The 25206-nt window shown below is 38.8% G+C and overlaps 1 protein-coding gene across 5 annotated transcripts in view; it reads left to right on the forward strand.

The window, feature by feature from the left end:
• Positions 1-25206, forward strand: part of LOC149285097 (catenin alpha-2) — a 581118-nt gene that overhangs the window by 287636 nt on the left and 268276 nt on the right. Inside the window, exon 9 of one of the 5 annotated variants that reach the window (XM_089495823.1) lies at positions 14782-14794. The exons of the other annotated variants lie outside the window; for them this stretch is intronic. Within the exon in view, the coding sequence (XP_089351949.1) occupies positions 14782-14794 (13 nt within the window). The remainder of the gene's footprint in view (positions 1-14781; positions 14795-25206) is intronic. 5 annotated transcript variants of the gene reach the window in all.

Genomic DNA, 25206 nt, shown 5'->3' on the forward strand with positions numbered 1-25206 from the left:
AGTACTTAATTACGATAGTTGTATGCGGTGTATGTACAAAGGATATTTTCAATTAGCCCAAGGAAATTATAGCAATTATCCTTGTATTCTTTATAATGAAAGGGTTAACAGCTGTTTTTATTTTTTTAAATTTTTTTTTTAGAAAGGTCGGTGGGCCTTAATCTCCTTAATGGTGCCTCTACCCCTCTGAATATCTTTAAAAGGTTCTAAGATGATTCTTAATTCCTCCCCAGCGTTTGACATCATTTAAGTGACAGTGAACTTTTGTACAGCACCTTTTGTAACATTAAAAAAGTAAATATAAAAAGTCCTTGCTGGTGGAATCATCAGGAATTGGGAGGAACCGCAAGTCAAATTCAGCAGAGAATGCGCAACAATCGTCGACGGAACTCCAGGAGTTTCCTTTTTTGCTTCCTGTTGAGTTTCTGCAGAGTTCTACGCCTGACTGGTCTCTCATCAGATCTCTCATCAGACTCCGAATAAATATATTTTATCGGGTATTTGGGTCCCACTAAGCTTCCTGTAGACAAGATTCCCTTAGCATGTCTACTGTCAGGAATCAGGCATATCCGCGATCAAGGATCTAGGCTCTTCCTAGCAGAACATATAGATACCTGCAAGGTGGTAGGTCTTGGTACAGTTAATTCCTTGCCCCCTTCTAGGACCTTAAATTCTCCACCCTAGGTTTTTTGGGGGTTCCTATGCCCATCCAAACCCTTCAAATGTTTTCCTGATGTTCTATCTGCTATATCCTACATGATCACACCCAAGCTGCTTCTGAGATGCCTCAATCAGTGGCAGCAACAATCACAGGTAACAGCAATTCATCTTCATAATGTTAAAACAAGGTTTATATTAAGTAAACTGAAATGGATTCTAAGCTGCTATTGCCAATCTTGAATAATTACGCTGTTCTGTCTGATGCCCCCATACGCCGTTGTTGAATCAATCACGTGACTGTGATTCTCGGTCTATCCTTGATACATGATATTAATTAATGGAGAATTATGTTTTTAAAGCTGAAACTGAATAAGACTCCTCCACAGCGATATTATTTTCCCTAATCACCGGAGAATAATAATAATAGTGATGTTTTTGGTGGTGATGGCAGATTTCCTTACCCTTGAAATGTAAATGTCAAGATTTTTGTTAATCCTTGTTACTGCTAAAAAATATATTAAGAACTCATTCTCATTGCCTTTTATGACAACTGTGAAAGGATCCTTCAGGCTCCCGGTGTTCCAGACATTTTCACTGCTCTGTTTCATACCTTAAGTCCCTCCCCCCCCCCCCCAAATATTTTTTTTTCAGTTCTGTATATATATATATATTGGAGTAGTGATCTGGTGTTAAAATTAAAGCACGCAATAGACTTATGCATTTGGAATCGTAATAATTGCAAATATACTGAATTTTGACAAATTCAGCAACAGGTATGAAGCCAGGAAAGTGAGGACAACCCCCCCATGAAGCAGACAAGAGCAAAGCAAAAAGCTCAGAATTTTTGTCCGAAGTTGGCGGGTCCTTTCACTCACACACCCTCATTCTCTCACACTCTCATTCTCTCTCACGCTGCCTCTTGTTTCCCTACGTTCTCTGCCAAGTGCTTCTGCGTCCACTTCTTCATCTTGTTTTTCATCTTCTTTCTTTTATCTTCTCTCTTTCATCTCCGCGAACATAACCTGGTGAGAACATCCGCCAAAATGGCGGTGCTTTCGGTGATGTCCTCGCATCCGATCCTGCAATCGGTGGAGAGGACACCCCTGGAAAGTGCCACAATTTTGGCGGAAGTTTATACAGGGTTATGTCTGCGGCGTTGCAGAAGATAGAAGAGAGAAGATAGAAAAAGAAAGAGAGAGAAAAAGATATAAGATGAAGAATAAAAAGTTGCGTGATCAGCAGAGGAGGTAGGTAAACAGAGACCGTAGAGAAAGTGAACAAGAATGAGAGTGTGAGAGAATGAGAGTGAATGTGGGCACCCAGGAACAAATTTCATTCCCGAATTAAAAATGCCCCCAATTTTTGTCCAACCCAAATGGGCAGGGAAAGTAATTTGTTGCCCGAAAACGAATGGGTCACAAACTAACCGAAAAAGTTGTCTGAATCATTTTTGGCCTGTTTGCACGTCTAATACACAGCATATATATGTTATAGAAGGCCACTCTATATGAATACCATGGGGGCAGTCATCTTTACTTGTCCTACAGATCTGCATGATTATTCCTCCCTTTTAGTGAATCTCTTCCCCTATTGTTAAGTTGATGATTTTTGTTGATTGGTCGCTGACCAACAAACAAAAAGGGCAAGGTATAGGAAGTTTGATTCATTTAAAACAAACGTGGATATTACTGCATTGCTCTCAGACAACATAGAGTCATTACGAGTTAGATACCTTTTAATGGCCAACGTGGTCACGTAGACCTCAAATATCTCTTCTTCGCATGTCCCTTTTACATCTAAAAGGGCTCGCAAGTTTACAATGCAGATGTATGAAGTGTTGAAATCCACGGTGATAAATGGGCTATGTTTTTTACGCCCAATCTCTTATTCATGCCGTGGGATTATTTAAATCTCCGTGGACTGCTCGGCCGGTGGGGCCCAATTTATTGGTTATTCAACCCAATTTTATCATTTTATTTTTGGACTAACCCCTAAAACCTTGCGAAATAGCTTCTTCTAGGTATGAAACATCAAGGGCATAGCAGATATGTAGTAATCTGCGCGATTTTGCTTTGGGCCAATTAATGTCACAAAGCTGTCTGCTTTTCTAGCGCAGAAAGCGCTCTAAAGATGTCTAATTTAGTTTGTGACATGTATCCAGCATATTAAACTGTTACAGCCGCATAAGTGTCAGCCCCGAGTCCCCAGAAGCCTCACAATATTTGGAACACTAAGTACGTCTCCGATAGCCGTATTTATTGCTGCTGCTCACATACTCCGGCATTCATGACTTTGCATTCAATTATTAAACGCAAATCGCACAATAGTATACTTTTTTTATGAATATACTATCGTATTTATATGTATATTTATATGAATTTCTAAGAGCATTGATTCATTTATGAACTTTTCTGAGTACCGATTTCTTTATAATTATCTTTTTATATATATTTAATATTTTTTTATATAATAATTTGTAAGGATATACACATGTAGACGACGTGGCATCAGAACGCTTCTCCTCTTTTAATTGATTTTATGTTTTATGAAAATGTCCGGTCAACATTTTCTATTGGTTTCTATAGATAAAAAAAACAAACATTTTTTCAAAATTAGCACCAGAAATAAGCTCTTTTAAACAGGGCTCTCCCTGCTATGTGATGCGTTACTTATAACATCCTGTCTATCTGTTGTACAGCACTATGGAATATGAAGGCGCTATATAAATAATAATGATACTTGAGCCAGGTTGTTTGGGAATAAAGAATCCTAATTTCGGTTGAATATACAAATTTTCCCTCCTGTTAATTGACAACCACTGTTAATAAAAAAAATAAAATAGGGCAATATTTTTATTTTCTGCTGGCATTTTATCACTTTGCCCCCTAAATCTCAAGATTTAGACAGTTACAAAAAGCAGTAAATAATATAAAAAAAAAAAAAATAAACAGTAATATGCAATGGTAAAAAATGAATAATAAGGAATAAAAAAAGTATGTTTTCTCTTAACTATGAAAAATAAAGCATTTAGCCCATAAATATCAATAAAAAAGTCATTTTTTATGTGAATGGTTGCCCTGGTAATACCAACCAGGAGTTTGGAGGCCATCAGATCCCTAGATAGATGAATGTTACTACTAGGATTTATAATACCCGGCGAGCATTAACTGAAATAGCTTCTCCTGCGTTCCGCTGGTTAGGGATACTGAGATAGAAATGATTTACACATCGTGATTGCATTACCTATTTCCATGCATGAGGTCGCAAATCCAATCTGTGTACAGCCTGAGCACAACGCTGTCAATAGATCTACCACTTGAAGCAAACCGCATCTCCCAGGCACGGGTTCGGCAGCTTGAAAGGATGAACAGTCAGAATGTAGAGGTAGAATTTGACGGTAGATAAGACCCATTTGGACCTTAATCAGTCGTTGGTCTCGTCTTAGATTCAGGAGCCGTATGTCTATCCCATTCATGTTTAAATCCCCTCACTGTATTACCCTCTACCACTTCTGCTGTGAGGCTGTTCCACTTATCTACCACCCCCTCAGTAAAGACTGAGAACATCAGTCTTTACAGAACAGATATATCTCCAGTGCAACACTGAGTATTCCAATGAGGTTATCATTAATGTATCTTATTATATTGTAGACGTTCGAGACCTTCCACCTCAACAGATGTTTTACGCAGTGCCTAGTGATAATAATAATAAAAAAATTGGAATCATGTATTCCAACCAGAATCTGCGTAAAAAAAAAATATATATATATAAAAAATAAATTCAATAATTCAGCAAATTTCAGGTTACCAGGTGATTCCACGTTTTTGTTACTTTCATGATCTCCCGACAGACCAGGATGACAGTAAAACCCAATTCTCTAAATCCAGGCTGTCCAATTGCAGTCCTCCAACCTTTGTTGGAACATAAATCCTATAATCCCTGACCAGAGTCAAGGGATTATAGGATTTGTAGTCCAAGAACAGCTGGAGCACTGTTGTACTGCAGTCGGATAAACTGGATCGGATAAGTAGATGTTGGACTTTTGTTGAAAACACTAAACCAAACAAGTAAGTTTATCAATAAACTCTAAAGAAGAAAAAAAAAAAAAAAAAAAAACTGGAAAAAAATGACAAAAATAATAATAATAAATAAAATCTGGGGAAAATATGTTTTTTTTTCTTTGCATTAAAAATATAGGAGATTTAATTTTATTTTATTGACTGTTAAAAAAAAATAATTACAAGAATAAAAAATAAATGCAATTTACATTTTTGACATATATTCAGCATTTTAATATAAATACAATATTGTCAAAATTCTGTGCCTGTTAATCGTAGCAGAAGTGGGTGGAGCCTGTGACATCATCATCCAACTCCTCCATTACGTGATGTCACTATATCCTACTCACATTGCATTTCTGCGGATAGAATTTTATATTTTATTCATATTAAGTGACCCCCCTGTTAGTCTTTGACTAAATATGGTTTATATCACCATTTTCATTATAAAAAATATAAATAAAATGTATTAAATAATTTAAATTTGGTTTAAGAGGCAAATTAACAAAAAAACGCATTTAGCCAAAGTGAGTTGTGTCGGGATTAATATAATCCTGCGGTATCCATGGTAATTGCTCCATATTTTGCACTTTAATCCAGGGTTTTCCAGGTTTTGCCGGAATAAATGTAGCTCTTCATTTATCTTTTTTTTTTTTTTTTTTTAAAGAATAATTATATATAAAAAAGAATAGTTTATCTCGTGATTTCCAGAGCTCTGTCGGGATCACTGGTTTGTTGGGTAACACGTAAAAGGCGTGCAATTATCCGAACATGCAATATTTATGAAGCTTATTCAACCAAACAAGTTAAAGTAGTAAATGACACTGATTTAATTTAAAGTGTTTTGTATAATTTATGTGGCAAACATGTTGTTGCCTTGAACTAATTAGGGGCATTTAAGCTAAATTGCTCATGCGTGTTTCTAATAAATCAAATAGTTCAGAATAGAAGGTGAACATTTTTATTTCAAGTACACTTAACAAATTATGCTAACAAAGCCGGGTCGATGTATCCACCAGAATGCTTCCATGCGTAAGGGAATAATGCTTTTCCTCCCCGTAGGCTCCAATCTTGTCATTCTTCATGTGAAAACCAGACATAAGTACATCCATTACCCCCCTAACATTTTAGGTGTCCAGAATGACACCTGTGGCGGGGAGTGGGGACTCCTCGTGGGTATCCTCATCTTCAGAGGACCTCCTCTGCTGTCCTGAGCAGCTTGGTGGAACATCAACTTGGCCTGAAAATCATGACTGTCTAGAGAAAGCTGAGGCACTTGGGAGGTATGCATTCCATCCGTTGTGGATTCTAACTCCCACGGTGCTTGGCACAAGGCTTAAAATTTGTATTTTCACATCACGTCACTGGTAGGATCGTGGTCAGTGGTGTCAGTGTAGGGGTTTTAGAAGATGCTGTTGCGGGACAGTTGGCAGGTATGAAGCTGTGCCCAAAATGTGCCTATCGTATTGTTTATTTAAATATTTTGCTATTCAATGGAACCCAAGAACTTCCAATAATTGTGAGCGTCCCGTTTTTTTGGGTTGAGGCAGGGAATTCTTTTTACAAAGAATATTTGAAACAAAAACAACTTTTTTTTTTTTTACCGTTGCTAAGGAAAATTTATATTTTTGTTATTCCAATTAAAAAAAAAAAGAAATTGGATTATTTTTTTTACCAAAAGCTGAACCGTACTCAGGAATCCTTGAGCGTATCACTGTTTTTATTTTGGATTAATACGAGTGTAATTAGGCATGTATTACAGCCACAGAGAATTGATATTTGAAAGTCTGTCGCATTGTATTATTTTGCGGAGCCAATTAAATCATGGAGTACAGCTCAATTCATTTCATTCATGCATAGAACGTCGGTCACAGAACGTGCAAGGCGATAAACCGCCATGTTCCGGATTACACAAAGCCGCCAGCCTATGCTACCAGACCGATGGCTTCAAGTATCTCATGCGGTGACGCGGTCAACTAGACCCAGGCCTAGGGCCTGCCGCCCAGGGGAGGCGGCAGTCCTCTTGTTGCCAAACGGGTCAGATCGCCATCTTGTGCATCCCGCTGCTCAATGGGCCGGGTACTTGGGAGATCTTTGGTCTCTCCAACTGGCCCGTTTACACTATGGAGGTTTGGCCAACTTAGCGCAGCCTCCATAGACTGCGTTAGAAGGCCCTGTAGGACTTTAAGACATGGAACAACGAGATACGACACTATATCCCGGTGCTGTGTGCCTTAAAGGCACGGTGCACCTTTAAATGCAGGTTAGACGTTGATTGAGGCCTAGGTCAACGCAGAAGGCTAAAATACATCTCAATCCCTTATGTTCGTGATCGAAAATCCTAAATAATTCTGGGTCGTATTAAAGGTGCAGTTCCACATTCCACCATGAGGTCTTAGATGAGCTGATGGGACGTCGTCGTGGGCTTTCTATTATATTTTTGGTTCATTTTGAATTATTTTCGTTTCTTTAGCGATCGGTTCTCTAGAATCCGTAACATTTTAGAGAAATATATTTCCTTTTTAAGGAGATATTCTTCCCGCTCCCTCGCTTCTTAAAGAGCGCCATGACAGGAGATTTGATCTATGGCTACTCTGAGCCTCCGAAGTCTTTCAATGTTGGGAATGAGTCACTCGTTGACCTATAAACAGACCGAGGCAGGCGTTTGGAGACATCAATGGGCCGCTCCTGCATTGTTTAGCAACAATGAGCTTGGCACATTTCGTTTAAATGGCACCTCATGAAATTTGTAGATACTTTAAAATATAAAGTGCGGGTTTATGTGCGTCCTACAACCGAACTAAGAACATGGTTAGAGATTCTCACACAAGGTTCCGTAGAGTGCTTCCATTAGGATACATTTTATTCAGATAAATAACGCGATTTTACTTCGACGAATAGATCACTGTTAAATAGATATATAAATTAGCAATATATTACATTAAATAGGAATACGATGTATTGCGACACCTGCTTCTGCAGCGAAGAACCAAGGAGAAGACGGCAAGGGGAAGAAACTCTCAAGGAAACTATTCCGCAATCCTTACTTTTAATTTATGATAGCTTGGCCTAATTGTTTTCTTTAGTGTCAAATAAAAAATTAATGTCGCTTTAATATAGCGCTACAGAATCTGCCGGCGTTTGTAATAGAAAGTCATAAAAAAAGGGAATGAGTAGTGCTAATGGAATTATTTTAATGGATAATGGAGTACCCCAGCCCAAAGTGCCCAATCAATCCATTGTACAGCGCTCTGGAACCTGACGGCGCTATAGAAAACATATATTTTTTTAAAGCAACGATATTTTATCAAGGCCCTTTTAGCTAAATACTGAATACCATTTACAAAATCATCACAAGAATGCTCACCTTAGCAGCGTTCCTCAGCCATAAGGAAAGTCATCTACTAAATAAATGAAATCGGAAAAATATTTTTGTTAAAAATTTAAAAAAAAATGGCTTTCTTGGTATAATCCCATTTAAAACATAGAAAAAAAACAAACAACTGAAAATTAATTTTTTAATAGAACTTGTGCGCATTTCCTTGATGAACATTATTTAATTATTACACTTAAAACGTAGCATTAATAATATAAAATTATAGAATATATATAAAAATAATATAAAATATATATATATATTTTTTTTAAGTAAATCTCATGCATCGTATGAAATATTTGGTCCAAAAGCCGAACCGCATAACGCATATTGATGCCGTCGCTAAAAAGGGTCAGTAGTTAGCCAACAAACCATCAAACACATGGTGCGGCTGCACTGATGGGAGTCATTTTTCAGAATACCACGAGAGAGAAGGTTGGTATCGCCGTGGAATGTTTCCTTCATAGCAACACGTGAAACGTTTGCGGCATTCCAAAGGTCTTATGGTAACTGAAACATATTAGCCACGACGCCGGCGATATCTCATTAGTGGTTTAGTTAACGTGACGGAGCAAAGAGGACAACCTTAAGCATATTTATGGAAGGTAAATAATGAAGTTTAAATGTGACCTTCGAGTCACATGACCATACATTGCTAACCCCCCCCAGCAATTACTCCTACAAGGTCTTCTCTAGGTGGTATTTTGCAAAAGCAGGTGTAGATTTATGCGGTGATAAATATTAGAGAATGGATATCTACGCTGGTACGATGGAGAGATTTAATGGAACTGTATTAAAAAATAGATCCGCGGAATAAATAAAATGCAATCAGCCCGCGGATTAAAGTCAATCTATCAACAGTGATGTCAGCGCATGTTTTTTATAATGGCCTTTTTTTGGGGGGGGGGGGGTGAGACCTTAGGAGTGGATGGGGGTTTATATAGAAAAAAAAATCTTTCTGGTGCAAAGTGGTAAAAGCGGGGCAGTCACCAGAAGAGTAAGTGGTACCTGGGGGCAGTATTTCTCCAGCACCCACCCCTATAAGTAACACACACACACTAACACTGTAACACGCAGACATTTTAATACCAAACTCTCACGCATACGTACATACACTTTCTTATCTCCTTGGGACTATAACGGTAAGCTTACCTCTGATGCCATGTGCTGACACACTCACACTTAACACCGTACACTAAAACACATCCTAACACTGTGCCCTCACACACAGGCTAACACCGTACACTAAAACACATCCTAACACTGTGCCCTCACACACAGGCTAACACTGTGCCCTCACACACAGGCTAACACTGTGCCCTCACACACAGCCTAACACTGTACCCTCACACACAGGCTAACACTGTGCCCTCACACACAAGCTAACACTGTGCCCTCACACACAGGCTAACACTGTGCCCTCACACACAGGCTAACACTGTGCCCTCACACACAAGCTAACACTGTGCCCTCACACACAAGCTAACACTGTGCCCTCACACACAGGCTAACACTGTGCCCTCACACACAGGCTAACACTATACCCTCACACACAGGCTAACACTGTACCCTCACACACAGGCTAACATTGTGCCCTCACACACAGGCTAACACTGTGCCCTCACACACAGGCTAACACTGTACCCTCACACACAGGCTAACACTGTGCCCTCACACACAGGCTAATACTATACACTGACACACACTCTAAAACAGAATATACTCAGACACACTAACTCTAAGGCCATATATTTATACACACATTCACTCATACTGTCTTTCTATCACTCTCTCCTCCTCTTCGCTTTTCTTCTTTCTCTCTAACTTCTCCTTCTCTTCCCCCCGTCTCCCCCTCACTTCTCTTACTTTGTGCGCAGGACGTTTATCGTTGCCTCAGCTCGCACCCTCTACGTGTTATGCAATTTCATTGGCTACCTGTATTTCTGTATTATTATTATTATTATTGTTTTATGTAGCGCCATCATATTCTGTAGCGCTGTACTATAAAACTATTGATTACATTTTTATTTGGCTTTACGATCTATTGACTGCCATTTATGATAAATAACTAATGCATTTAGAAGAATGCAGTATTTTATTTCCATCATTTAATCTATGAGCCCAATTTTTGCTGTTTCTTTTCACCTTATTGTGACTTTTTTTAGGGCTTTAAAACCCTGTGACATAGGGAATTTGGTTCAAAAGAAGGACTGACCGTTCTACGGAGGGGAACTTGGCAGGTATTCACTTAATGCCAGTTTTAAAAAGCCAGGCTACTTGATTTCTCAGGTTTCCTCGTATGGATCATCCTCTTCGCTTAGCGTTATCCTTGCAGTTTATTCTAATCCAGATATTCTCATTTATTCTTCTCGGTTATCCATCGCCCCAGTTACACGTTTGGGAGATTAGCGCCTGGGAAGTCTTGTTTAATTTCTCTGTAGCGCGAGGCTAGCTGGCCGGCCGGCCGGCCGGCCGTTCGGATACCTCTCATGGTTTAGCACAGCCACTTGCCAGCTGTAATCTTTAATCCCATACAACTCCGCTATCAATAGACATTTAATTATCGTTGAAACTGTGAGTCTTTTTCAAAAGAATGACTTCAATGATTAGTTATTGGCAGATTCCCAAACTAGAAAAAAAAGATAATTTTTCACTGATGCAGAGGCAGAGGAAATATTCAGAGCCACATTAAATACTAGATTTTTTTATTTTATTTTCCCCCTTCGAGGACGGAAAGTAGAAGACTGATTTTATCTGCATGAAAAGAAGATTTTCGAAACATTTTTTTTTTACGTCAAACCATGTCCGAATTTCAGCTGACTACGGAAAGATGTTCTTTTTAATAGTTTTAACTTTAAAAAAAAAAAATGCGCTTTTTTTTTTTTTTTCGGATACCTGATCTGAATTCCCTGGGGCACAGGGCTGTCTCGGTAATTGCAGGACAGTTGGTCGCACTAGGATCTCTTGCAACGTTGAATTCACAACTTATGTGTACTTCATACCCGACCAACTTTTCAGGTGCTGAAAGATGAGGCTTTTGTTGGTGGGTGTGGTCATATGCAGGGAGGGGTGGGGCTGGAGGCGGGGTGACAGGGCGGAACGGCACCTCGCAACACTTAAAAGCTGAGCACGGGAGTTGCGATGGAGGTCTGTCCTGATCGATTTTACACCTGCGTGGGGTAGTCAGAGGTTCCTCCAAACCTGTCCATGATACCACACTGAGATTTGGGACTGTCTTGCAAAATATAGGATAGTTGGAAGGTATGATAAAAACCAAACAGGTAAAACCAGGTAGAGCAGTGATAAAACGGGACACATACCGTGTGTAATGATAAATTTGATTTAAGAGTTTTGTCTTCCAGCTTCCGTATTATAAAGCATCTGAATGATGTAACGAGATCCCCCGCACCGGAGAAGCTGGTGGGCTCGACATAATTTATTTCTAAAGATAATTCACATCTGGTTATCCCTCGAGCATATTTCACATAGATGCGACCCATGCGCGGTTTGGTTAGATTGACATCCAGTACGGGTATCAGAGGCAGATTTAGCTTTATCATTGGCAAAGACAACGTGGTTTTACGCTGTCGGCCATTAAATGCCCCATTTTCACTAGAAAAAAAGATTTTTTTATTTGATTTAAGTTTGTGTCTTTTTGTTTATACTTTTGATACCTGATTTATTACAAACATTTTTTGCCATAGTTGATTTATATATTATATTTAATATATACGGTATATAGTATAATCATTTAATTTCCATGGTGCGCAATAATTGGTGATGATAACCAAGCCAGATGACCCGCTTCTACGTCCGTAGGGCTCCCTTGTCACATGTCCCTAACCAATTCTGCTGGAAGAAGAAATGCGCAGGCTTTTATGAGAAAGGTTAATTGCCCCGAAGAAAAAAAAAAGCGAGGGAATGAAATGGAGAAGTGTGAGACCGCATTTCCCCCGAATGCACATAAAAATACAAATACATCATGCGACGTTGCGTTAATTAGAACGAAGTCATGCAGTATAAATTTTCCAAATGAGTTGAAGGGGCACTCGTATCAACGTGCTGTCATGGGGGGCCGCAGACCGCGATTGTACTATTGTTATTCTTTATTTATTAAGAAATAACATATTCCACAGCGCTGTAAACTTTTAACATGGGGACGCGAGCAAGTTAAGAAAGATACAGATACAGGAGCCCCCCCCTTGCGGGATGCAGACAGGAAGTCCCGCTGGCGCCAGTGGGTGTAGCCGATGACATCGCGGGACACAGCTATTTAAGGGGGAAATGGGCGGGGAGTGGGGCGTGTCACAACACGGCTCCCGCGACCTGGAGTTCTAAGATATGTTAAATGGGCTTTAACGTATTAAGCACAAAAAAAAATAAAAAAAATACCTCACATAATAAGCTTTTTTTTTTTTTTTTATGTCAAAATAACTATTTTATAGTTGTTTTTTTTTTAGGTTTTATCTATTTAACATTCTAATAGGTTATTGATGATTTCTTCTACCCTTTCACAGCTCTGGTTTGTCACTAATGCATTCCGGTCCTTGCGGATTTCTTGGCCCGTACTTGAAGGATGTCCAGCTGCGGTTAGACCCGTTCCGTTTGTGGTTTTAACGGTATTTCCATAGCGATCGTTGTGGTTTTGGTTTATCTTGTTTGTGGTTTATGGAACACCTTGGAGTGGCTCGTTTTAACGACGTGGTCTTGTCAGTACCCTCCTTGGGACGGGTCCCTGCTTCATTAATATAGTTTGTCTTATCCATTAAGTCAAGTTCCAGAGAGATCAGATACTATTTTAACCCTTGGAGTACAAACAGGTTTCAAAACACAAGTGCATTTCACTTCCTGGCACTCAAGGGGTTCATAATCTCTTAGGGGGAAAAAAGTGAGGCTGGAATAAAAAATAAAAAAAAGGTCCCTGTAAAGTATCGTACAAAAAACTCCACACTTCATAAAATTTACTCGTGTTCTCTGGTTGTCAGTGGGCGAGAAAATAGTTCAAAGATGTTATTGTGAACTCCTTCTGTTACTTATACAAACAGTACATTTTACCACAAGTGTGTGTTTGAGCGAACATTAGTGTACGGTCTTCGTGTTCCTTTTTTTAAAAGGGGTTAATATGGGGTTAACATGGTAAAAATACAGTGCAGCTTTGGCGCCACAATTTTAAAGGTCCATAAGAGCGACTCTATTGGTTGCCAGCAGGAGCCTCCTCTTTTATAAACCAATGAAGAGTCGCTCTTACGGACCTTTAACTGCTAACGCCGAAGCCATTAGGTCTGAATCCTGGTCTCCCCAGGCCAAGTTGCTATGAGGTGTAACTTGCCCTGCCTTTTGCCAGAGGGACTAAAATCTCCATTCCTCCGAGGCCAAGTTGCTCAACGCTGGGGGCTTATAGCAGATTTGGCAGACGCCATGGTAAGAATTCTTGTCACCTAACAGGGAACACGGAGGGGATCTTCTCACTTTACATAGCAGAGTGTCCTACATTGACAATGTCTTCTTCTCCTGATGTTGGTGGCACCCATAGTTGCGTTGGCTGTTCTGACCAGAAAGGGGGTGAATTTGGCCAAAATATTGCTATTCTTTAGGTCAAGTAAGCCTCAGCAAGCTGAATAATTGGACGTGCCTATCGACCATCGCTCTGGAGTTTCGAGATACCTCTGAGCGCCCTGTTTCCATGACAGGCACATGCGCGGCACCAGCCTCCTTATCTATTCCTGAGCCCGACATATCATTTGAAATATTTCATTGTGGAGAACCACTACCTAGTAATTTCCAGGTTTAATAAACGCGGTTCACTCCGGGACTCAGACGGCTTTATTAAAATGTTTAAAAGGATGGGAAGGTAAGGAAGCTCTTTAAATAAATACCAAGCTTTGTATAAATTGTCCTTTCGTGAATAAAAGACATTTTTTGTACACAAAGATAATGCATGAGAAGATTTTACACAAGGCTGTATTATAAAGCCCAACGGGGATCTGTTCTTAAGGGTTACTTAGCCGAAAATAATGCCCCTTCGCACAGAAACTGACGATTTAATGTACGGCCGATGCCACCAACATTAATAGATTTTTTTTTATTATTATTATTATTATAACCCACCAGTTCAAACTTATTGCATGCCAGCGCTGATCAAATGTTGTTAGTATATGATGGCCGCTCAGCTAGCTCTATAATGCAGTTTGTATTATTCAATTGTGCCTTCGAATGAAAAGTCTATACCGATACATTCCTAGCGGGGAAAATCTCCTCTAATAAACCGATTTAGAGAGGCGGGTGGGTTTACGCAAAAAATGTGTATTTTTCAAATGTGAATCTACAAACAAGTGCTAAATATTATATATATATATATATATATATATATATATATATATATATATATATATGCACATTTATGGTGTATTTTTATTATATTTTTTATTGTATATAAATATTATATATATATATTTATTTTTATTATATATATATATATATATATATATGTATATATAAATATTCTATGGAATTTAATGCATATAATAGCAGAGTGCCCTCTTTAAAATATCATTTTTTTCTCCATTCCAAATGCAATTTGACCACATGGGTTATACATGGGTAGCCCCCTGTTTGCCTGGGCACCATACCCAGGTACTAGTCGTATGCCCCGATCACATATACTAACTACACTAACGCCGGCTCGAGTGAGAGCTCCAAGGTGGGGGTTAACCAGCCCCCTGCACACATGCGCAGAAATAGTTCCACATGATTTAAATGGGAGCAAGAAGTAGGGTGAAAACTGGATCAAAAAGGAGGTATTGTTCTGCAGCTCTGGAGCTGTAGCTTCCCCCAAACGGTGAGCGACTTTCTTGACAGCTACAAAGTACTATAATATGTATTTTATGTATAAAGCAGAGAGAGAAAAAAATACATTTTATACGCATGAATAAGGATTATTCTGAGCAAGCGCACAATAATTTTTTCACATTCTTTTTAAAATTTTATTTTAAATGTAATTCCCGGTATTTTATTTATTTATTTTCCCTTTGTTCTCCACCTTCCCCCCCCCCCCAACCCTACAAAGGCTGCCTCATCCAATCAACAACAATCAGCAGGTTAATAATAGGTGACGGATAACTTAATGGGGGGAAATAATCGTGCAATTAATGAAATAATTTAGACGGCTATTATACAAAGGGGAATTTCCCCCTACAATTAATACTCCTTGTTTCTTCCTAAATCCTACAAAAAAAATAGGCTGCAAAGAGACATCAGGAGTTACTTGTCGAGAATACAACATTTTTAAAGATGGTCTTATCACCATAGCAACCAGTAGGATGACGCATTCAACAGGATTGTTCCATTCGTTGCTATTGGTTATTTGACCGCTTCTTAAACTTTTCCAGAATAATTGCCTTCTAAGCAGCGCCAATTGTCTCCCTATGAGCGACGTATCCGTCTTTCTTTATCTCCTCTTTAGCGATGATTGTATCCCGGATCCGTGTTTAGCATCTAACTCGCCGGGGGGGGGCTGATTTAAAGAAAACATCGGCGAAAGTCTTCAATTTCTATTCGATTCCAATTAAATAGCTTTTTATGATGTAATTGTAGCAAAAAAGGGAAGATGATCGCCCATTAGAATTATGATTGAACGTCGATTCCTTTTAATTGAAACAGATAACAAAAAAGCTCCTCTGAGAAACATTTGTCGGTCGAGAAATCTATAAAACCTAAAAGAGGAGAGTGGCGCTGAATTCACGTACGTAAATATATTTCCCGGCGACGTCTGATTGATAATTCTATGATGCGGTTTATATTTGCTGGTTCACGGATAATTCGCAACCCCGTTTTTCGATTAATTGGAAAGCACGCGTATCTTCTGGGCTATTTAAACTTTATGGGCCATGCAATTTAGCGCGTGTCTTTGACTTTCACCTTTAACGGTATATACTATAAAGTTTTAAGTATTCGCTCAATGACTAGAAAAGGGACATTCGCTGAAGAACGTTTCCTAAAAATGAATGAATTCTTATCATCTACGATTTCCGAACCCCAACTCAACTTTATATATTTATTTTTTTCTTTTATCTCTTTTTTTCCTTTTATCTCCCCCCTCCCTTTTGTTCTTTAATTAAATGTACGTGGATGCTTGACAAAATATTGTTACAAATGTAACAATAAACATCTGTACAGTGGGGCAGAATATAAGGGGGCTATATAAATAAATAATAAATACTAAAAATAATGCATTTAATTAAAAAAACTATTTTTTTTCTTTAATAAAATTGTAAATTTATAGCTAAAATATTAGCATTACTGTTACTGTGGGAGGTTATTCATTTAAATAAAATTGAAGTGGTAAGTTTTTATATTACTTCTGATCACCTGTACTGGAACGCCATTCCATGTATTTATTAATGTAACTGAACAGGATAAAAACATTTTTTATTCAATAGATTTTACCGTTTTTTTTTTTGTTTTTTTTTTGTTTTGTTTTTTACTAATGGCCTGTATTTCCACAACAATAATTGTTAAATCCCACAACTATTAAGAAATTTCTACCATGTGGTTCGTTCGCCTCCCCTTTTCTAGCGGTGTTTATACCTTGAGATGAAGTCCAGTGCTTAAGAAGAGCAAGAGAGTAATTTGTCAAAAGCACCAAGTAAACAGACAGACCTAATGGGCTGGATTCAATTGCCAGAGATAAATCCATCACAAGTAATTGAATAGCAATCATTCCATAGACTGCTATGGGAAAAAAATAAGATGAAAAAAGTCTGGTTTGATCTTAATGGATCCAGGCTATTTTTTTATTTTATTTTTTTTTATTCATTTTTTTTTTATCCCATTACTATATGCAAGAGGATTGCTATTAAATGACTTAATTATATTATTTACCACCTGTAATTTAATCCAGCCCAGTATCAGAAAAGGGGATAGAATATTCCTGACATTGCTCTTACTCCAGAATTCCACTTAAAAAAAAACAAAAAAAAACTATAGACCTAAAACAATTTATATTAAGAATTATTTTACGTAAAAAAAAATATTTCTTTAGCTTTTTAATTCAAAAGTCCTTCTTAATCAGGTACTTCTTTTCTTAAAAACTCTCAATTGTTTGATATTTATTTTTGGGGTCTGACTCCAGCTAAAGGTTGCTTTATAAAAGTGCTATTTTTAATAAATAAAATTAAAAAAATTATTAAAAAATATATATTTTTTTACCAGTTGAGATCAATGACTATATTTCTCAAATATATTTAATTTTTATGAAATAGTAATATATTTTAAAAAAAATATATATTTTTTTTTTCTAAAAATGTACGTACATTTTCTTCTGGCTACAGAATATTATTTGAATTGTTCTGCGCCATCCGCGCTTTATATTTTTAGCTGTTGTATTTCTCTGGATTCTGCCAGCAGTGAGAAATGATTTTCGGGTTGATGTCACAGATGTGGGAAGAATGGTGTTTTTTTAATTTTTTATTTTAATGTTTTTGCAGCCTCTGCCATGAGCTCACATCCATAGAAAGGTTGCTGCAAGCAGAGCCGGGGAATCCTTTTCTCAGGACCATTGTCTGTATTTTCCTCCTGGGATCTTCACTGTCTGGGGCACGAGGGCATCCCTCCCACATATAGACATCTCTGGCAAGAGTGGCTCTCGGGGGTCAGCAGACAGACTATGGGGGCAGACACATGGCTTCTCCCCTGTGACCACTTAAAGAGAGTCTGCTCTTGAAAAAAATAATAAATTGACCAGTGCAGCTAGGCAAAGCGTCTATATATATCTCATTAAAACATTTTATAACAGCATGTTGATACTAAAATTACCCGTCTTGTGCTCAGAACACGCGCGAGTCATCTCTGCCTCCCCGGTATTATTTAATTCTGAATGCATAGGTTCCAAAATGCAATAGCAGCACATTAACAACATATGTCTGCTTATTGTAGATGTATTTTCTTTTCTTTTTCCCCAAAATAAATAAAATTATCTTAAAAAAAATGTAATAAAACTTAAAGGGTACTAAATCGCAGCGTAGATGAGAACTGATATTGCAGCTCTGATGCTGCAGAATATGGTCATGCTTTTTAAATCAATAAATAATAGCAGTATAGCCTATGGGGGGCATAGCTAAAAACAGTTGGATTGAAACAGTTATAAGAGAACCCTGCAGTCTTGAAAAAAGTCGTTAGGAAGCCACAAAAACGAGGCCAGAGCCCCCAAAATGAAAACGAAGCAAAAAATCTCAGAATTTTGTTCTGAAATTCGTGGGCTCTCATTCACTCACACTCTCATTCACTCTCTCTCACACTTTCTAAATGTTTCCATACCTTTTCTGCCCTTCTTTATTTTCCTTCCTACTAAATTTAGTGATACCTGGGGCTAATCTGTAGCCATGCCCCTCGAGTGGTTAGGTCACTTGTTTGGTTAGCCTGACCCCTGGTGAGACCAATCAGAGGAGGGAGAGCTCCGGGTAGCCTGCTCTCCACGATTCCCGGGTCTCCATGTAAATGGATAGGTCTGCACTGCAGGTGGCTGGTGATGCACATGCGCGCTACTGAATAGGAGACTTGCTCCATGAAATGCATCTCCTGCAATGCACATAACTGCATAGAGGACATTCTGACAAATCCCTTTATTGTGGCGAGGGGAAGAAAAAGTAACTAAAGGACTGGAAACCAATTGGGTAATGATAGCTTTGCCACTTTTTCCCTTGGGGTAAAATAGTACATTTCTTTTTAAACCAAAAAGCTCCGGAACAAACTCAAAAAGTACAAATCCATATTAGTTTTAATAATTGAATTAAGTTATGCTAAGAGCTATAACAGTTCCCTTTTTTTAACGATTGAGTAAAGTCACAAAGCCAATATTATATTCGGTACAATATTATAGAATATTTATTTTAATTTTATGATCATAAAGTGACATAATAGACGGACGGATATTAGCGCAGCATAAAAGTATTTTATCTTAATAGAATCTACAATACGTTTTTTTTTTGTTTTTTTCTTTTCGATTTCACATACAACAGCACAGTCTGGGAGACCAGAACATTTTTCTTAAGTATAATACGGCATGTATCGGCGTTATCCTGGCAGGAAAGGGTTAAAGCGGCGCGCGGCAAAGTCAAGCGATGAACGAGAGGCACATAGATTTGTCTTTGGCAAAAATTGTAGAACAGCGCGATTTAAAATAAAATAAAGTCAGCAGACAAACAATAATTTATTACTCGAAGGTGCTTCCAATAACCCGCTGTCATAAAAAATGCATGGGCACTAAGTGGATGGCGCGAAAGTTCTTTTTTTTTTTTTTTGCCCAAAGCTTTAAAAGTCTAGAACATTTTCTTAGTGGTACTTGGTGAATGCTTGGAAGTGGAAGCCATTGCCGCTGCTATCGACTTTTCTACTTAGCGTTTCTGTAACTCAAGTATTTTCTTTGGCAAAGTTCTCTCTCCCTAAAGCAGATCTGTCCCTGTCCGCAAATCCCAAAGTTCTGTACTCAACAACAATACAACAATAAATAATATACTATAATGTTATCTTTTATTTTTATAACGCAGACAATATACGCAGCGCTATATAATAATAATAAAATAATAATACTATACGAATATATAATATAACTTAAATTAATTCAGTTTCCAGGGCATGAATGTAACTGCTGTTACTGGTTTAGTGAGTGTATCGCGTAATCAATGTACAGCATGCGCTAAACCATTGTGCTCGTTATGACAAATAGCATCTAATTCCTTTTAGCCAAGGTTGTTTCCACCACTGAAGCTCATTATAGCTGATGTGGTTCAGCCAGTAGTGTTGAAGGTGTTTGTTTAGTCTCTCCGCGGAGTATGACATTTCTTTATGCGTATCTTGTAGATAGATTATTATTATTATTTATTGTTTTACATAGCGCCATCAAATTCCGTAGCGCTGTACAATGGGTAGACAGGACATAACAAGTAGCATGTAGTATAACAAATTGACTTACAGAGACAGCAGGTGAGGAGGGCCCTGCTCAAACAAGCTTACAATCTATAGGGGTGTTTAGGGTCTGGAATGTACGTGTAAAATGTATCCGTGTAAGTTCCTCTTAGCATTAGAATTCCTCTAGGATCTGCGCGAACATATTTGCGGTAAGGGAGCTGAATCACAAGCCATATATTTTCCACCACTATAACCACCACTTAGGTGCTCGACAGCTCATTAAATCAATCCCCGTATCTCTGCTTTAGCTATGATTACTCTGCTGATGGCTGCCTTTGCTCACAACTTGTGTCTCCCCTCAGCGTGAATTGCTTCTTCCCGATCTTGTCTCCAGGATTTCACTCATTCTTTGGCGTTCCTTACCTTATTCTGTTGGACTGCCTACTACTTATACTAACTTAAAGTTTCCACTAGAAACCCACCTATTCGGAGATGTGAGCAGTTGCTGGCGTCCGCAGGAGGTAGCAAGAGGGATGACATACACTATATGGACAAAAGTATTGGGACACCTGACCATTACACCAACAGGAACATTGATGACATCACATTCTAAACATATAGACATTAATATGAAGTTGGTTGCCCTCTTTGCAGCTATAACGGCTTCCACTCTTCTGGGAAGGATTTCCACAAGATTTTGGGGAATTTTTGCCCATCATCCAGTAGAGCGTTTGTGAGGTCAGGCACTGATGTTGGACGAGACGCTTGGCTCGCAATCTCTGCTCCAGTTCATCCCAAAGGTGTTCGATGGGGTTGAGGTCAGGGCTCTGTGCGGCCGGTCAAGTTCTTCCACCCCAAACGCATCCAGCGATGTCTTTATGGACCTTGCTTTGTGTGCTGGGGCGCAGTCATGCTGGAATAAAAAAGGGCCTTCCCCAAACTGTTCCCACAAAGTTGGAAGCAGAGCACTGTCCAAAATGTCATGAAAGTCCCTGTTGGTGTAACGGTCAGGTGTCCCAATACGTTTGTTTATATAGTGTGTACCTCTCTTCTGCTCTCCTAGAGCCTCTACTGGTTCTTCTGACCGTAAGCTCCAAGGTATGACATCATATACCAAGACCTCTCTGGCCTGTTGAGACCTTGATTGGAGGGCAGAAAGCAGATATGTCCCGACAGAGGCTGATTACAGGCAGATACTGCAGGGTATTGGTAAGTAAAGAGGAAATAAGGGAAATGGAGTTCGGTAGTAGGCATCACCTTAAAATAGGTCATGAATGTTTAGACCCCATGTACCTCCAGACGACGTCTATGAAATGGTACTGAATGTGATGACTGCAGAGAATATCAAAGGGCTCGCTGCTGTAATCATCCCAAAAATCAATAAAACAGATAATAGTTGTGTGATTTCCACAAAAGGCTCTTCTAGCCTAGATTGTCAGTCAACTGTAATTGTATCATACAATATTCTCACTATTATCCTTATTCCACCTAACAAACGAGCACAGAGACCAATGTCACTGCCGACCGCTTACAGAGACCGGACGCTTTAACTCAACCTTTATCTCGATGATCATATGTAGGACTAATAATAATAAATATATCTCTAAAGAGTCCAAACCAAAAGACTTTACCCTAAGACCCTCACCCAGGTTATTTCTATACAACGCTATAAGCACAGTTGAAATATTGAGATGTGGCAACAGAGCGGCAAATTGCCCTCGGGATTATTAAAAAAAACAAAAAAAAAGCTCACGAAAACGACAAACATCCTAAAAGTATGAAAGAATAGTTTCCTATCGCTCATGTGTCTGGAGGAGACCCGCTGGGAAGTGATTAACACTAATCTCTAATTATTGCGAAAGATTGTAGCAAGTTTCTCGTACTGCAGTATGGGCATCGATCCAACTTATTCTCCAAGTGGGTGTCAACTTTACAGCAGTGTTAGTAATTGGATATAATTGAATCTTTTTAATTGCAAAGCAGGTATTATTTGCAGAATTTACAATGGGGGAAAAAAACTGAGTTTATGGAAACGGCAACAAAATAAGTATGGCTTTTGGTATGGATAAGCTTATAAGTATGGTTTATTTAGAAGTAGAAACCGTATTAGCATTATTACTATGATTATTATTTATTATTACTATTTATTATTATTATTATTTTAATTATTTATTATTATTATTATTATTTATAGAGTGGCTAGACCAAAAGTATTAGGGGGGTTCCAGATTTAACTACACACGGTAAGGATGGTCTTGCCCTTCTTAACATTTCCATCTTTTGGTATAGGTCGAATCGTGGTAACATGCCTCCCAGCAGTCCCGGCTTTCAAAAGGCAGTCCTGACACTGTCCAGCTCTGCCGGGTTATCTGCCTAACTATAGAGATCAAGAGCTAGTTGCTGAGATCCTTCGATCTCCTCTGACCGGCCCGGGAAGCTGTGAAATCAATGTACTTCTGTAATATTTTCTCATCTTGCTCAGAGAAGCCGCGAATCCCTGTAAAGCGCTCTAATGCGAGAGCGGCCACCTCTGCGTGGCTCCCAGCTCTGTTTTCCAAAAGGTAACGTAGGGAAGCTGTGCTTTCTGACCATTACCCTGCGTGCGCAGGAGAAACACATCATTCAGACATAGCGGGACCCTCCGCGGCTTAATGATGATGGTCCTGACTGTTAGACTGTTACGATTCCGCGGCAATAAACTAAGAGATGCAGGAAGATGTATCCTGCGAGCTTTAACTTCCAGCTAAAGGACTGTGACGAGCTATTGGGTCTTCTGATCTATGGGGCATTGCTAATGCTGTAGACGCAGAGTTCCGGATGCTGCTTCATGTTCCTCTCCTGATAAGCATGGGGACTCAATGACTTAGAGCGCCGGCTACAAGCTAAAGAGACAGCCCCCTACTGATAGCCCCCTACAGAACAATGCATATTAAAGTACGCTGTGAGTAACTCCACTTTAACATAAATTTTTTTTTTACATGAGCTAGAAGCTGCAGCTCTGCAGCTTTAGCAGCCCCCCTCCTCCATTGTCTGACCATTCCTGCCTTGCTAGAAGCAGCCAACCAGTGGCGAGATCCTTTCTTCCGATACTAAAAAGATAACTTGTTGCAAATCAACTAAACCAGATCCCTTGGCAACAACGTTTACGGAATACAGCGAACCGCGTCCTTTAACTGGTTTCCTCTCTACTTCTTTTCTGAAACTCTGTTAAATTTTAACATTTTCCGTAAGTAAATCCGTAAGCGGCTCGCGTGCTTTGGAATCGACCCCTTTTCATATATTTTTGAAACTGACAAGGACACATTTTTAGAAACTGCTTCTGGCCTTGAGAAGATCTGTCCGCACCGACCAAGCAGACAATTTTTTTTTCCTTACGTGCTCCTTTTTTTGTTGTTCCAAATGTTTGCTGTCGCTGATGAAACGTTTTCCGCCTCCAATTGTTGCCCAAAAAAGGACAGCACCTTCCGATTAATTTTCTCTACTTTCAATACTAATGGAATCCTTTTGTTAAATATATAAATTGATCAGGCATTTATGCTCTCATATATCTCATGCCCTCCATTTCTGTCCTTTATACATCAGTTCCATAGAAACATAGAATTTGATGACAATCGGCCTGTTTGGTCTGCCCTTTCCTTGCTCAGACCTTAATAAGTCATTGGTCGTAGTCATAGGAGCCATATGCCTATCCCATGCATGTTTAAACCCCCACACACACACTGTATTCGCCTCCACCACTTCTACTGGGGGGCTGTTCCACCTATCTACCACCCTCTCCAACCAGGAAAAAAAGTCTATATTAATAACCCAGTAGTGGATCTATGCCTGCATGTATACCTTATTAAGCGTAACTGTAGATGTCTCTTGTGGCAGTATGCGGAACTGCAAGCAAAAGAGAAAGTGAAGCAGAAAATAAATTAGCAATTTTGACTTCTGTGGACTTAAATGGATGGAAACATAGACTCTGACGGCAGATTGGCCCCATTCGGCCCCCATCTAGTCTGCCCGTTTTTCCTGCCTTGTGTTAAATGCAAGTGACGTAATCAGTCCTTCAGCCGGGGGTTTATTCGTAAATGTGAGAGAGCTGTTATCGAGCGTTGGAAGATCTACAAAAGAATAGAAAATGTACATTTTTTATTGAGACTCCGAGGCGAGGGACTCGTAATCTGGTCCCATCGCTAGTAATAAGGGTTAAATGTTTCTGACTTCTTTCCAACATTCAGCACCAATTAAACGATGCATTAAAATAATTAAACGATGATATCCTTCTAACCAAAGTCCATGGAAAGCGCTATGGCACACAACAATTAACCATTTAATTCCAATTTAATTCTTAATATCGTAATTCTTAAGATTATAATCATTGATTTTTTTTATAGATATATAAAATATATAAAAGATATTATAAGGTATATAATATTTCATCTGTTTATATTTTTAGAATTATTTTAATATATAAGAAGAGAACACAAACTCTCAGCTTTTGGGTCTTTTGGCCAATAGAACTTGTATACCGCAATCTACATTTCTTGGATAAAAAAAAACAGCTAACGATGATAAAGAGAAGGAGATCGCTATACACGGGTTTTTATACTCCCCTTAACATATCAGTTATGGTAAATGTATTACCATATATGGGAAATATTGGAATACCTCCATTCCTATTGGATCATTGTTTAACCAATAGCGAGACCTTCTAAGACATAAACTCATCTTTTATCTATATTGTAAGGGGATATATGTAAATGCAACCATGAAAATAAACATTTCTTGCAGTAATATTTTTGTTTATGAAATTTTAACCAAAACTAGAATATACCCATATAAGGTAATAAACCGAGCAATATTGTTACAGTACTCGGGCCCTCCGTTCCTTCTAAATAATATGCATTTAAGAGCCTACCACCAGTAATGTGTTCTGGCCTATGCTGAGTAGGCACTAGGTGGCAGGTGCAGGGGCAGCAGTCAGCAGCTTTTGGGGGGGAGGGGTACGTTAGGGTCCCCAGGGTGTAGCTGCTTTATACTTGTGCATTCAAATTCGTACAAATGTCCAAAAACAAGGAGGGACCCCATGAAACAAAAATGAAGCAAAGAGCTCAGAATTTTTACTTTCATTTTTTTCACGCTCACTCACTCACTCTCATTTACTCCTATTCACGCTCTCACTCTTATTCACTCTTATTTAAGGTCTCACACTCTCTCACTCTT

This window comes from Sceloporus occidentalis, unplaced genomic scaffold (genome assembly GCF_023333645.1).
Source record: "Sceloporus occidentalis isolate IW3139 unplaced genomic scaffold, rSceOcc1.0.p SCAF_84, whole genome shotgun sequence".
In the NCBI taxonomy this organism is placed as follows: domain Eukaryota; kingdom Metazoa; phylum Chordata; class Lepidosauria; order Squamata; family Phrynosomatidae; genus Sceloporus; species Sceloporus occidentalis.